Genomic DNA, 15,047 nt, shown 5'->3' with positions numbered 1-15,047 from the left:
CCCCGTTCGATTGCCATTATTTGAGTAAAATATTGTTTTGAATAGTGAATTTTAAAAGAATGCATGTATAAAAAGTAGAAAAAAAGTTTTGAATTTACATACATAATATTTTATTGCTTGAATGTACGATTAAAAATAAATATATAAAAAAAAAAAGTTTACAAATAATAATAGTCAAATATGGGCCTAAATAACATTCACTTATAAAGTTGTTTACGTAAATTGATAATATTATTCAATAATCAAAAGGTTTGCCAAAGTTTGGTGACTCCATGCAATGATTCCCAACTTTTTCTTTCATCCGGAAGCCACCCCACGGCTTCACCTTTCGCCACCCGTTATTATATAATCCCTCAATCCCTTTCTACAATCTTCCCCCCTTCTCTCTCCCTCACACTCGAACACAGTCATTTTGCACACGGAACTGCACATTCTTCAGAGCTAAGCAAGTGAAAATAATTACTTATTTACCATTTATAAGCGATGTATAGTAATAGAAAAACACTAGTGAAAAATACTTCAGCTTTTGGTTGCAGTGACATGACGCGGAGCCCTTCTGAAATGGTTCTCCATGAACTCTTTGATCCAGAACATGAGAAGAAACTTCAACAGAAAGTTGAGATTTTTTCTGGGTCTGATGATGATTTCTTTAACTTGGACGATGCTGGAATTTTCTTTCCATTCAAAAATCCGGTTAGTTAATTTCATACCAAAATTTCTTTCTTTTATCTGTGTAAATGTACATAATTCACTAGAACCACTATTTTTATCAAGTATAGGATAATGCTAAGGGTAAAATTCCGTGTCAATCGGTTTAAGTATAAAAATACTCACTTCACGAACGAAGGTTTGGGCTACAAGTTGCGCTTTCTACTATTGAACTCTATTTTTAATATAGTATTTATTACAATTTGGATCACATCTGAAACCACTCCATTAAAAACGAAATAGCTCTGATTCAATTTGTTGAGAGACTAGCCAAATAATTAAAGAACGAAAATATATGGGAAATATAAAGATTATGGATCACAAGTGAAACAAGATTTGCATGAAAATCTAAATTCAGGAAAACCACAAGCAGAAGTGAAGAATTCGCTATAATTAATAGTAAGGAGTTACAAATGATCTCTTTGAACCAATAATTAGTTGGACAATTGGTCAATTTCAATATGTGTTGTACACCACATATTTATAACTAAAAAATTCCTAGCATACTCGGAGAATTGGTACATGAATGGTTTAATATAAGGTGAAATTTCAATACAATAAGTAAAATCAATAATGGATAAGTCGGAATGAAATAGGAGTCAAATTCTCATTGAACTCCTTCAAGACATCTTCAACTCTACTACCAACTCTCAATATTCCTCTACCGATATTTCCAATCAAATACTCAACAAGAATTCAGGTCACAATAAAATTTTAACAAACTCCACATTAACACAAATTCCATTACAAGGAATAAAACTTAATTGTTCATCTTCAACAAAATTCTCCAAACAAAAACACTCCACCAAAATACTCTACCACTTTCACCATGCCTCTTCGGGCATACTCAACAACTGTAACTGATTCCAAACCCTACTTACCAACAGAACTACCTTGCACATCATCTCTGCTTGATTCATCCCGTTCACCTCCAGCTCCAGTCGAGTCACCAAGACTGCTCGAATCACCATGCACACTTCCAACTATACTTAAGTTGTCAAACTTGCTCAAATCACCATGAGCAATAAGATCATCGCTTATCAAACCATTTGCTGCAGCTGTATTCACAGTGACCGCAAACATTGCAAAATACATAATCAATCCTTACAGTGCTTCTTCTCTAGCACCCAAACAAAAAAAAAATTTGTCATAACAAAAATCTTGTTGTGACCTAAAAGTGAAACTCAAATTTCATACTTGTTGTCCCTAAAACAATCAACCCTATTCAAACCTTGCTTTATTAACCAATTTTACCATCCGAAGAACCTCCAAAACCTTGGCTCTGATATCACTTGTTATAATTCGGACCATATCTGAAATTATTTTGTTGAAAGTGGAACAGTTCTGATACCATTTGTTGAGAATTCAGCCAAAAAAATTAAAGAACAAAAAAAAAATTGAGTAATATGAACATAATGGATAACAAATAAACAAAATTTATGTGGAAACGCAAATCCAAGAAAATCACGGGGAAAAGACAGAAAATTTATTATAATCAATAGTAAGAATTTATAAAGGATCTTTTTGGACTAAGAACTAATTGGACAATTGGTCAATTCCAATACATATTGTGCGTCACATATCTATAACCAAAAATTCCCTTGATTATAAGAATTTATAAAGGATCTTTTTGGACTAAGAACTAATTGGACAATTGGTCAATTCCAATACATATTGTGCATCACATATCTATAACCAAAAATTCCCTAACATATTAGGAGAATTAATACCTGAATAGTTTAATATAAGGTGAAGTCCTAATACAGTGGGTAAAACCAGTAATGGAGAATTTGGATAGAATATGAATCAAAAAACTGCAAAAAAAAAAGGGGGGAATCATTCTCGAACTCATTCAAGACCTTTTCAAGTCTACTATCAACTCCCATTACTACCCCAGCAATATTTTCAATCAAAATACTCATTAGAATTAGTCACAATCTAATTCTAACAGTATTAGAGATCATTAACCTTAAACAAGTCATTCAATGAGTCTATAAGACACAAATTTTTGTAATATAATATCAAAGCCCATCAAGTCATTCATCATCGGAAAATGATGCTTTCTTGTTTGCAAAATTTGTTAGTATACATGAGATATTTCGTGTTTGTAAAGTAATTTTACTGTAGCTTCGTTTAAGTAATAGATTTTCCCCTGTATGGTGGGATTAAAATTAGATTATTAATTGATTTTTGATAAAAGTTAATGATATATGTGATTGAAAAGTAGTGGATTCTATAAAATATGTCGTTAAAATTAATTATTGACTTGACTTAGATTAAAATCTAGATATTAATTTCTACCAAAACATAGGCCTTAGTTGTTTTTGCACCTTTACTTGAAATTTATGGATGACGTGAGAAGGGAGTAAGGGAGGTCACGACCAGGAGGCCGTGTCTTTGTTGTACTAATCCGGTAATGACCGTGAGGGCTTAGCCTTGTCACAATAGCATGTCACTTTCCTGAATATCTAGAATTACCACGATGGAGGCAGACCCATATAATTAAACCTTGGGAATTGTTTGGCTTGCTGGTTGCCTTGTGATCGGAGGCTGAAATCCAGCACCCAAGGCCAAGTGACCCCACTGAACTTATAGTCGAGCCCTGTAGTCAGCTTCGGGAAACCAGCTAGGGGGCAAGTGCTCGGCCTCGCTAAAGTCCTCAATTATTAGAAGTTTTCTGTTATTCGATTCTTCTTTTCTCTACGGTCAAGTAAACATTTTACACACGAATGGTTTGCTATCATTTTATTCAATTAAGCTGTTAATGTAGAAATGCTGTCTGCAATTCCAGGAAACGTCTTTGTCAAGCTGTAGCTCATTTGCAGATAATCAATATTTCCCTGGGAATTTCACTTCTGAGCAGCCTCTGATATCGACAACAATGGATTCACTATCATCAATAAGTGGCATGCACAACTTCCCGAGATTTCAACAAATTCATGATTCCAGTTACGTAAAATTTTGAGTAATCATCCATCTTTCCATAATTATTTTTTGTAAAACATTTACTTCAATCCTGGATCGAGTGAAATTTCTTGCAACTTCATTGCAATTTGATGGTAAAAACAGTTCATTATTTGTCAGTTAATAGTCCCTCATCGGCTACCAAGCCTAAGAGCCGAGATAATCAACCAGCCGGAGCTAGCAGTGGTTCCTCGCAAGATCAATCTGATGAAGATGACCCAGAGTTAGAAGCTGGTTCTTGCGAACAAAGCATAGACCATGTCGATATAAAACGCCACAGAAGGTATAGTGTGATTCAGATAAAAGACTATGAAAATTGGAGTCCAGTAGCCTGAAATGGTGAATATGGCCTTTCAGGAAAATTTCAAACAGGGAGTCTGCTCGTCGCTCGAGGAAAAGAAAACAAGCACATTTAGCAGAACTTAATCGAGAGGTTAACATGTTTTTCTGCATTTAAGAAAAAATTGCTCCATTTGTTCTATATTTTCTTAGAAGATCCTATAAATCAATTTCTTGATATTTCGTTCTGTTCATTGCTTGTATTAACCGCAAAAGTTATGAGGTCCTAACTCGACTTTGTACTTTACACAGGTCGAGAAACTAAATGGAGAACACGAAACTTATTACACTCAGCTTGCATATGCTACTCAGAAATTCAAAGATGCTGCAACAAATAATCGAGTGCTTAAATCAGATGTTGAAGCTTTAAGAGCCAAGGTGCCTTAAACTCTATTAACCTTTACCGCCTTTACTACTTAGGAAAGAGGGATAGAGAGTAAACTTCACTATCGGAAAACATAGAGAGTGAGAAAACTAATTCTCAACTTGGAACGTTACAAGGGCTACTAAATAAGAACTTTCGTCCATATTTCTTATGCGAATCAATTAAACTCATATCTATCCTTCTTATGCTAATGTAACGAAATTTAGATAACTGAAAAATGGAGTGTCTGCTGATTTCAGCCTTTTTTTATCAGGTGAAACTGGCGGAAGACATGGTGGCTCGAGGCTCATTGACTTCGAGTTTGAGCCACCTTCTTGAAAATTATTTGAACACTCCCCAAACATTTATGAACAGTAACATGATCCAGATGGATAACATGTCGCCAACAATTAGCTACGATGATACTCTGTATCCTTGTTTAACAAGTTCAGCCATTGGACATGAAAATGCTGAGGCCTTTAATGGCAGTGCAAGCAATGCAGTTATGAGTGACGCTGTAAGCTGCATGTCCGAGATATGGCCTTGGGAATCTCGTGCTGCTCCTGGGTCAAAGTAGAGGCGATTCCCCCCTCTCGAGGAGAAGATGTTCCGAGGATGATGTTGTTTCCATTTAGGTTGCTGTTTGTGCTTATTTGTGCATTTACATAGACTTGATTTCTTCTCTCTAGTACTCGACTAATGTACGTGCAAAAAGTTTCACATTCGCAGTACTATATATGTTGTGCGTATATTATTGAAGTTTACGTCTTGAACAATTTAAATCTACTATCAGAAGTTATTTATTTCGAAAATTGCTTAGTCTGTTATTGATGAAATTATTAAATCTACATCTCTAAGTACTATTACAGAAATGAAAAGAAAATAGCTTGAGGATCTTGATCCAACATAAGCATGAAACGCACGTAGTGTCTTTCAAAAATATATCAAACGAATAAGCCTTGTAAGATGATTGCATACATCTACTGCATATCTACTTATCTTCATGTAGAGACCACGTAGATTGAAAAATGTTGAAATTATTTCCTGCTTCTGATTTTCATGCTTTAGAAAATGAAAAGTCTTCATCAGTTGCTGCTCTTGAGGAATATATTTCTCCTTCACTTGCGTAGGAAGAATATTCATCATCACTGTCCCTTTCCTTCAATTCTTCAATTTTCTCAATAGCCTCCTTCAAATCCCACCTTCTCCCCACATTCCATTCACAGCAGCACATTCCAATCTTCAGTAGCCTGAGAATCTGACCCTCTCCATACCTTCCTAAATTCATGTCCTTATCAAATACCTCACCGGTCCACTCTTCTCTCACAACAGAATTAACCCAGGTTGCCAAATCTGCATTTGGTCCTCTACCCTGTTTCAGATAATTAGCCGGGAATCGTCCTGTGAGCAACTCAAGTATTAGAATCCCAAGGTTCCACACATCTGTCTTCCTTGTTACACGGTCACTTTTTGTGGATTCAGGTGACTTGTAGGCTACCATGAATCGCTGAGCATGCTCCTTGTTGACCACTGGTGTTAGAGCGTAATCAGATAGAACTGGTTCAAATGTGTTGTCAAGGAGAACATTGGATGACTTGAGATGGCCATGTGGTAGACTTAAGCTTGGCAGCTCTTTGTATAGGTAGGCCAACCCCCTTGCAACACCTTTGATGATTTTTAAACGCGTTGGCCAATTAAGATTTGATTGATTTCGACTTCGTTCACCTATTTAAGAAATTCAAATGTGCTCAAGTCATGGGTCCATAACGAATATATAATCTCCCAGACCAACCCAAGTATTTTACTATAGTAATTGGCAAATTTCTTGTAACAGCACTTTTCTTATGTTTCGTATGCTGAATTGGACAACATTCAACACGATTAGAAACAAGAAGTTAATGTATAATGTTGAGTTTGTCGAGTACTATGTACCAAACATTATTTAATAGACAACTTACCATGGAGGTGACTTGCCAAACTTCCATTCGGGACAAAATCAGTGATCAAAAGCTTTTCTTCTTTTCCATGGTAAAAAGCCACAAGAGGCAGCAGATTAGGGTGGGATAACCTTCCTAGCCTGCTCATGTGTTCATAGAATTCTCCGTTTCCCACATTGTTCATTTGTTGGAACCTCCTCACAACAAATGGTTGGCCATTAGAAAGCACAGCCTTATAAGAAGAGCCAAAATTTCCACTCCCCAATACTTCTGCAGAAGCCTTAAGCAGGTTTTCCAATTCAAATCTTTCCCTATCATTCCTCACGAAGTATAATTTTCTTTGTTCACCATTATTCTTGTAGTGTTCAGTACCCTTGTCAGTTGGCTCTTCTGCAGGAAAAATCTCGACCGATTTCTCGTATTTTAGCGGCCTTGAGCGTCGCCGGCATATAAGAGCCATTATAATGGCTGCTAATGCAACTCCCACCACAGCTGCTATAATGATAGCAATTTTTGGTATAGACTTCTTTGGTTTGCACGGATCCAATGGCTTACCACATAGGTTGGTATTTCCTATTCCAAAACCAAAATTTATTTAGACGGAAAGGAAGAAAAATTCCAGTTAGAACCACCTTATCTAAAATATAAGTTATTAGCATTGGGTCAAATTTTGTCATCAACGTGTCGTTTTCCCCACAGCCTCGCATGTACATAATTTTTATTAATAAATGGCGGGAATACTGAAATTCTGCACATTTTCTTACTGATACCATATTGAATCGATTCATTTAAATATGTTTACTTATTATCAAAAACGAAAACGTCATTTATTTAAGAATAATGCTATTGATGATCAGAAATTCTATATGGCAACGTGTTTTTGAGGCATTAGTTTTATGTCGTTTTATTGCTTCAAATGACAAGTTGAAGTCTCAAATAACAAACTACCACATAAAATGACTACTACAATGATCGATTACAAATAACATTACTCCTTATTTAAATTTAGATATATTTCTAGATTGTGTGGTTGATCAATATTCCAAAAAAGATAGGGGCTGTCAACTTTTGACATTTGCATTAGGTGCCTTGTAAACAACGTGCCTGCAACTTACAACGATCATTTCCATTGAATATACATTCAAGAATTATTTTGGCATCTATATATAGATCGTATAATTTATAATTTTATATTTTTATATTAGTTTCCTCATTATATGTTACGAATTTATTTTATTTTTGCAGGATCCTGATTTACTCGTTAACTAAACTGTTATTTTCGATAAATAATAAAATTATGAGTTCAAGTCTTATATATAACTAGCTAATATAAACACGTACATGTACGAAAAAGAAATAAATTCAGCCTACAGTAATGAAACATGTTGAAGACATAAATAAGTGAATTCAAGTTGATCACGACTTACCGGTAAACGAGCTTGCGTTCTGGCTACTAAGTGAAGATGGTATAGGACCTTCAAGCTTATTATTAGCAAAATTAACATTTAAATCCTTCTGCCGAAAGTCTGGTATTCTCCCTTCAATCTGATTATTTTGAAGCTGCAAATTCACGAGCCTAGGCAATTTTAATAAAGACATAGGAATTTTACCAGTATGTTCATTATATCCCAACACAATTTTCCTCATAGCCTTCATCCCAGAAAAAGTATCATCTGGAATATCACCATTGAAGCTGTTATTAGCCAAATACAAAGATCTTAACTTCCCAAGTTTCTTTAGATCATTATAAGGAAATGGTCCTGAGAAATTATTGTTCATCAAACTTAGGCTCAGCAACGGCAATTCTGCCAGTGAATCGACGTCGACTGTTCCCTCCAGCGACATGTTTTCAAGTTTTATACCTGTAAATGTACCATTATCACAAACTAACCCCGTCCATTTAGGGGTGTTGCCATTGCACAAATTTTCCACTGGTTCAATCCAGTTATTCAGCTTGTTGGTGTTGGAGAGAGAGCTCTTGAACTTTATGAGGATTTTGGCATAGGATTCATCATCAGATGATACTGTAATGGCACATAAAAAAGAGGCAAAGAACACGAAAAACGAGTTTCTCAAAGTATAAGCCATCATAGGGAGGTTTTCTAGAGGATTTTAGCCTTGTTTTGGATGATTTAGAGCAATTTTAATGGAGAAGAATATATGGGAAAGAGGGTTATGAAAACTGCATGACTCTTTCTGCAGGATGGTAACAGCGAAGAATTGAAGATATGGAGTGGGGAACTTGACAAAGTGCCAAAGCTGGATTAGCTGTTCTTTGCCGGCCTAATTTTGTAGTGTGTACATGTATATTACGAGATAATAATCCAAATAGTCATTGAACTTTGTAAAAGATTTTCACAAGTCACTAAACTTTAAAAATCACCATATTCATTACAAAACCTTACAAAAGGTTTTCCACGAGTAACTAATTCAGTGATATCCTAGAAAATCTTTTGCAAAGTTTAGTGATGAATGAGGTGATTTTTAAAGTTCAGTGATTTCATGAAATTTTTTTTTTGTAAAATTCAATGATGATTTGGATAATTTTTAAAATTCAGCGACCGCTAGAAAACTTTTTGCAAAGTTCAATGACCATTTAGGTTATTAATTCTGTATATTACTATCCCTATTTGTCCTCCATTCAAATAGGAAAATGAGTTTTGGAATAGTAAATTTTTTAATAATATGCGATTAAAAAAAAATTGATTTGACATGCAAAATGTTTTATTTTGAGAATGTGTGATTGAAAATGAGTTTGAGAAAAAAAAGTTTTGAAATAATGGTAGACAAATAAGAACTAAATGAATAACTTTGTCCTCTATGTAATAGTTTAAATTTTTAGATGAAATGATTGAATATGTTACCAATAACCTAAAGCAATGTGATTAAGCCCTTGTTTGGATTAGCTAGAAATTAGATATTTAATAGATTTCGATAAAAATTTATTAAATATGATTGAAAAGTTACGAGTCCCATAAAATGCAGTGTTCTAAAAAGCGTAGAGCGCGACTAGTTTTGGAGCCGAAACTTCAAGCTATATGAGTTTAAGCGAGTCTAGGCGAGGTTTAGGTATAAAAAAACGTTTTCTTATTTATAATATCATTTTAAATTCTTCATTATTTTAAAAATTATTTAATAATTAAAATAATACATATTAAACATGTAAAATTTTAAATACAATATTTATTTAATAACTCCTATTATTAGTCAATTATATAATTATCAAGTTTTCAAAATGCAAAAATTATATATTTTTCATAATTCAATTTTCAACTAGACAAATCCTACCTAGCCTTTGTTTGTCAACCATTCTACCACATTATTTTTTCTACAACACTTATTTTCAACCATACATTCCTCATTAAAATAATTGAATTGCCTAAAAATTGTTTTACTGAGAATTGTCAATTATTGTGTTTGATTGGTATAATTTTTCACGTGAAAAATGTTGAAATAAAAGTGTTTTTTGGTATTCGTTTGACTTTGTTTTACATAAAAATTGTCAATTAAAGCGATAGAATTTACTGTTATTGGATATAAAATTTGTTTCTATTGCAAAAAAATAATAATAAATAAATAAATATATATATATATATATATGTGTGTGTGTGTGTGTGTGTGTAATTTTTGGTGTTCGTTTGACTTTGTTTTATATAAAAATTATCAATTAAAGGAAAATATTTTTTTACGATTAAGTATAGAATTTGTTTCCATTGCCCCAAAAAAAAAAAAAAAAAAAAACGTAATCACAGTACCCTAGAAAACCAAGAAAATTCCAATTTTCAAGAAAAGCAAAAAAATAAATTTCATGTAAAATTTTGCTATCAAACACCACAAAATGGGTGGAAAATGGAATTCGATTTTCCATGGAATTTGGCCTTATCAAACATGGCCTTAAATCCTATTTAACTATTTAGATAAAGTCATTTTTAACTTTTGTATGGATAAAATCTTTTAAAAATATTTCAAGTCAAATAAAAGTTTTTTTTAAATAATAATAATAATAATAAGCTAAAGTTAAATAAAAGATTTAAAAATAATAATAATAATAATAAAACATGTTTACGAAAAAACGGAAGAAATGAAGGAAAAAATTCAATCATTTAAGAATTGAAAAAAAAGCGTTTAAGCGCGTAGCGCGTAGCGAAGCATTTTGCTCGAGTTTCGACAGATGAGTTTTTCAGAACACCAATAAAATGTATGTTTGTAAATGAATTTTAAAAAATGATGGCCACACATGGACTAAGTCACATGTGAACTTGTTTATGAAAATTGTGCATGTAGATGGTTGTTGATGATATATACGAGACGGGACATATTCAAGACAAATATTAAATAAATTTGTCCGTTTTTAACAATTTAATTTTTTAGATGAAGTGATTCTATTATGGTATGTAAAATAGCCAAAGTAATGACATTATGTCTCTGTGTTATTTGTTTATGAAAATTGTGTACGTGTCAGATATTTAATAAAAATATGAAGTTGATTATCACACGACATAGTATGTTGAAAATTAATATTAAATAAATAAGATAATCACATTCTTTTTCGAATAATTTAAAATTTTAAATGAGATGATTCAAGATATCAGATATGAACGAACATATAATTATATACAGGCATTGATTTGATTTATAGCTATTTTGGGAGTTCATTACAAGTCTTATTAGTTGGGTGGTAATGACTAGAAACTGATCTTTGACACTTTCTCTTGTCTTTATGCTAAAATTACATTAGTTGGCAATGTTGTTGCTGCAAGTGTAATTAATTATGCTATAGCATCTGAGGTTAAAAGGAAAAGTATTTATTGGCCAAATCTGCCGATGATCCCAATTTTGCAAAGTTGTATTATTATTCCAACTGTAACACATTTTTTTTTTATTTATATATTCCAATTTAGATAATAGAGAGATTAATTTCCTTGTGCTTCTACTCATCGGATGCTCGACTCTAAATTTATTAACAAACAAATTGGTGAAGGATTTGCTTATTTACAAAAATAAATTTTTTGTGATTCATCTCCAACGCAACGGTGTCCGTGTCGATCTTTCGGTAGAACTAGCGGTGTCAAAAAGGGAACGGACCTGCTATTAATGGGCCTAAATTGGCCCAATTCATTGTGCTGTCTAGATCTGAACTCAGCCGTTGCCCGTTGGTTAAAATTTGGGCCTTAACCAACGGCCCTTTAGTGGACCGAGCCATCATCAGGTTAGAATGCCCATCACGGTACAGTCAGCCTTCCTCCATGACTTCATAGGGATGCTACTTTGACATAAAAGTAATAAAATCACTTATGAGTAAATTTGCATATATATAACAAATATAAATAATGTAACATATTTTTATTTTCTAATACAATGTACAATAATGCCAACCATCTGAATCCAACCTCCCTAATTGTGTCCCACCTAACTGTTTGGTACACATTAATATAAATATGAGAATGAAAAATATAATCGTTACCCCATACAAGAGATAAAAAGTTAGTTTGATGTGATGGATAACAATCATATTTTTCATTTTAATGGACAAATAATGTGAAACAAACGGGGCATAGTGTACCAAACGTGTATTTTTCAATCTTATGCTACTGTTGCATTTATATTTTCAAATTTTTGTAACATTTTTTCAGGAACTTTTCATTTTTATCCAAAAGTCTATTATGATGGCGTCGAAAGACTTCTTTGCCATCATGTTTTTAAAATAAGTAAAAAAAATATTAATATAATAATGTGATTTAATAAATGTCTCTCATTTTAAAGTGCGCTAACACGATGTTCATACATAAATCATTATCAATGACCTTGTATGCTAATTACTTGAATATCTAATATAACAATAAAAATGGATGAATATTCAGATCAAACCCGAATTAGTCACTTAACCTTGGTTTAATTTATTTCAATACAAGGGGGGAAAAAGGGTTATAACACCTATTTTGATTCTCCATTAAAAACTTAAATAGTCCTTATAATTATATAAAGATATTGTAAAATGGTTCAGTTGAATCTTTTTAATCAAGTAAAATGATCAATTTGACCAGAACGTCAAACTATTCTACAAAGGGGGAATAAGATTATTTGGTGTGAGAAGGCTGTATTACTTTATATAGGCAGTTCTGTTTGATTCACATTATTTGAAAAAATATATATTCTTGAACAATGATTTTTCATTATTTCAATTATATATTTTTCAATAAAATAATGTTACAAGCCAATTCAAAAATTTTCCTTATTTTTTAACCACATAGTTTCTATCATTCTCCATTAAAAACTTAAATAGTCCTTATAATTATATAAAGATATTGTAAAATGGTTCAGTTGAATCTTTTTAATCAAGTAAAATGATCAATTTGACCAGAACGTCAAACTATTCTACAAAGGGGGAATAAGATTATTTGGTGTGAGAAGGCTGTATTACTTTATATAGGCAGTTCTGTTTGATTCACATTATTTGAAAAAATATATATTCTTGAACAATGATTTTTCATTATTTCAATTATATATTTTTCAATAAAATAATGTTACAAGCCAATTCAAAAATTTTCCTTATTTTTTAACCACATAGTTTCTATCATTACACCATCAAAAATGTTTTTTTATACAAATCATGTGGGCATAGTAATTAAGTTTTCATAGAAATAAATTTTAGCCCCCGTTTGATTCTGATTCTTCACTACAAAAAATTAATTTTTGACTATGATTTTCCTAAGTTAATCGTCATTTTTTATTTCTTCACTCACAAGTGGGATCAATTTTTCTCTTTAACGATCAAAAAATTAATTCTCATAATTACTACCGAATAGACACTTAAATCACGTGCTATAGCACGTAACAATCAAAACAATCTCACTACCTCAAGACACTTTTGACATTGTCCAAAAATCATCTCATTTTCTCTGACACTCAATCTTAACTATTTGAATTGCATTTCAAGCCAAAATACTTGTCTATCACTTTGCTCCCATTTGGCCCCTTTTTCTTGCAAATTTTTTTTCCTCTCTTTTTGTCAATAACACAATCTTTCGTAAAATAAAATTACATATAAATCGAAGTTTTTTCTTTCTTTTTAACCATACATTCTTTAAAAAATATTATTTCAAACATTAAAATTTAAAAAAAAAAAGGGGGGGGGACAAGCGAAAATTACAAAATATGTATCTTTTTTTCCTTTTTTTTTTTTTGTTTGAGTGTAGTGCTTGAATTGGAATCAAATCTCAATTACTGCATCACTAACACCACCACTTTGTCTATCCGTAACTACGCATGGCATTACTCTCCATTGAAGTTTCTTACTATGCCCCTGTTTGGCCCCCATTTTTTGTAATGAAAATAGGGACAATAGTGTTTTGTTGAAAAAATGAGTGGTTGAAAAAGAAGCAAAAATTTTCGATTTACGTATAATATTATTTTATAAAAAATTGTATGATTAAAAATAAGAGAGAGAAAAATAGAATGTAATGAAATATAATTTAATGGGGATCAAACAGGAACTATATTCTTATAAGCAAAGCTAAAATGTAAAAGTTATTACTTGAGAAATCCCACCAAACATTTTGACAATTGAAAGGCTTTAATTTGGTGCGTTAGGTTATTAGGTCAGCATATTCAAAATAATGTCCAGATTCATTGTATCTAAATCCAAATTTGTTGAGACTAGAAAGTCCATTTCCTCGGGCAATTTGTCTAATGTTTTAACTTTTAAATAAGGTCACCCCACAAGCTTTGAAAGTCGGTCCCGATTTCAACCAGAGGTAGAATGATTCGGTGTCCAGGTTCAATGAACCTAGGCAACGGTGGTCGGTGGAATAGTACTCGTTTTTCATAATTTACCATGCATGATGCATGGGTGGCATTCATCACGGGATGGGAATATTAAGAATTCGTTCGGCCAGATTTTTGAAAAGTTAAAAATTATTTCTAAGAATAAAATATTATTTCTGAATATGTTTCAATAATTTTTTAAAAGTGCTTTGTTTGACTAGAAATTATTTTAATAGAAAGTGAATTTAAAATAGTTTTATAAAATAATTTTCTTAAAAAAACCGAAAGTAAAAAAAATATATGTCCTACCAAACGAACTCTAAGAATTAAATTGAAGAAAAAAAGTGTAAAATGTAAGACAACACACACGAGATAGTGTACGGGGCTTTTGAGGTGATCGCTTCAATAATTCCTTGGATATTAAGCATTCACAAAGGCCATTGTATATATCAAACATTAAGGCTCTGTTCTCTTTACCGTTTTCGAGCCGTTTTCTGTTTTCGATTTTTTAAAACGGTGAAAACGTGTTATCTTTCCCGTTTTCGAAAACGAAAAAAAAAAATTTATGAAGAAAACACAAAACGACTTTTTCGTCGTTTTGGGCGTTTTCAGTGTAAAACTTGAAAAAATTGAAAACGCGAGAAACACCTTGGAGAAACCCCTTTTTTTTTTTTTTTTTTTGAGAATCACCACGTTTCTCAAAACAAAAAAAAAATGAATTTTTTTTTTTTAATTTTGAGAATCACCACAACACGACCTTCTCAAAAAAAGAACGCATTTTCAATAATTTCAAAACAAACACTCAAAACACAAAACTCAAAATGAATTCAAAACTCAAAACACAAAACTGAAATACAAAGAGAACACCCCCTAAACTTCCTAGCCAAGTAGGCTCACAAGGTTTTTGATCTAGTTGGAAGAATTTAGACATTCCTTAATATTCCTAAATTTGGTGTTACACGCTCCCACCA

At 32.3% G+C, this 15,047-nt stretch overlaps 2 protein-coding genes across 2 annotated transcripts; one reads left to right on the top strand and one right to left on the bottom strand.

The window, feature by feature from the left end:
- Positions 1-265: 265 nt before the first annotated feature.
- On the top strand, positions 266-5,187 carry LOC111385983 (basic leucine zipper 9-like). Its single transcript, XM_023010403.1, has 7 exons — positions 266-449; positions 537-693; positions 3,500-3,656; positions 3,778-3,955; positions 4,030-4,105; positions 4,264-4,389; positions 4,650-5,187. The coding sequence occupies exons 2-7, from the start codon at positions 541-543 to the stop codon at positions 4,950-4,952; spliced, it is 993 nt and encodes a 330-aa protein (XP_022866171.1). The 5' UTR covers positions 266-449; positions 537-540; the 3' UTR covers positions 4,953-5,187.
- Positions 5,188-5,306: 119 nt separating this feature from the next.
- LOC111385984 (probable LRR receptor-like serine/threonine-protein kinase At4g31250) lies at positions 5,307-8,400 on the bottom strand. Its single transcript, XM_023010405.1, has 3 exons — positions 7,740-8,400; positions 6,334-6,885; positions 5,307-6,100 (listed from the first exon to the last, which is right to left on the bottom strand). The coding sequence occupies exons 1-3, from the start codon at positions 8,398-8,400 to the stop codon at positions 5,433-5,435; spliced, it is 1,881 nt and encodes a 626-aa protein (XP_022866173.1). The 3' UTR covers positions 5,307-5,432.
- Between the last annotated feature and the right edge of the window lie 6,647 nt (positions 8,401-15,047).

This window comes from Olea europaea, unplaced genomic scaffold (assembly GCF_002742605.1).
Source record: "Olea europaea var. sylvestris unplaced genomic scaffold, O_europaea_v1 scaffold3364, whole genome shotgun sequence".
Taxonomy (NCBI): Eukaryota; Viridiplantae; Streptophyta; class Magnoliopsida; order Lamiales; family Oleaceae; genus Olea; species Olea europaea.
This window is presented reverse-complemented; position numbering and strand designations above follow the sequence as displayed.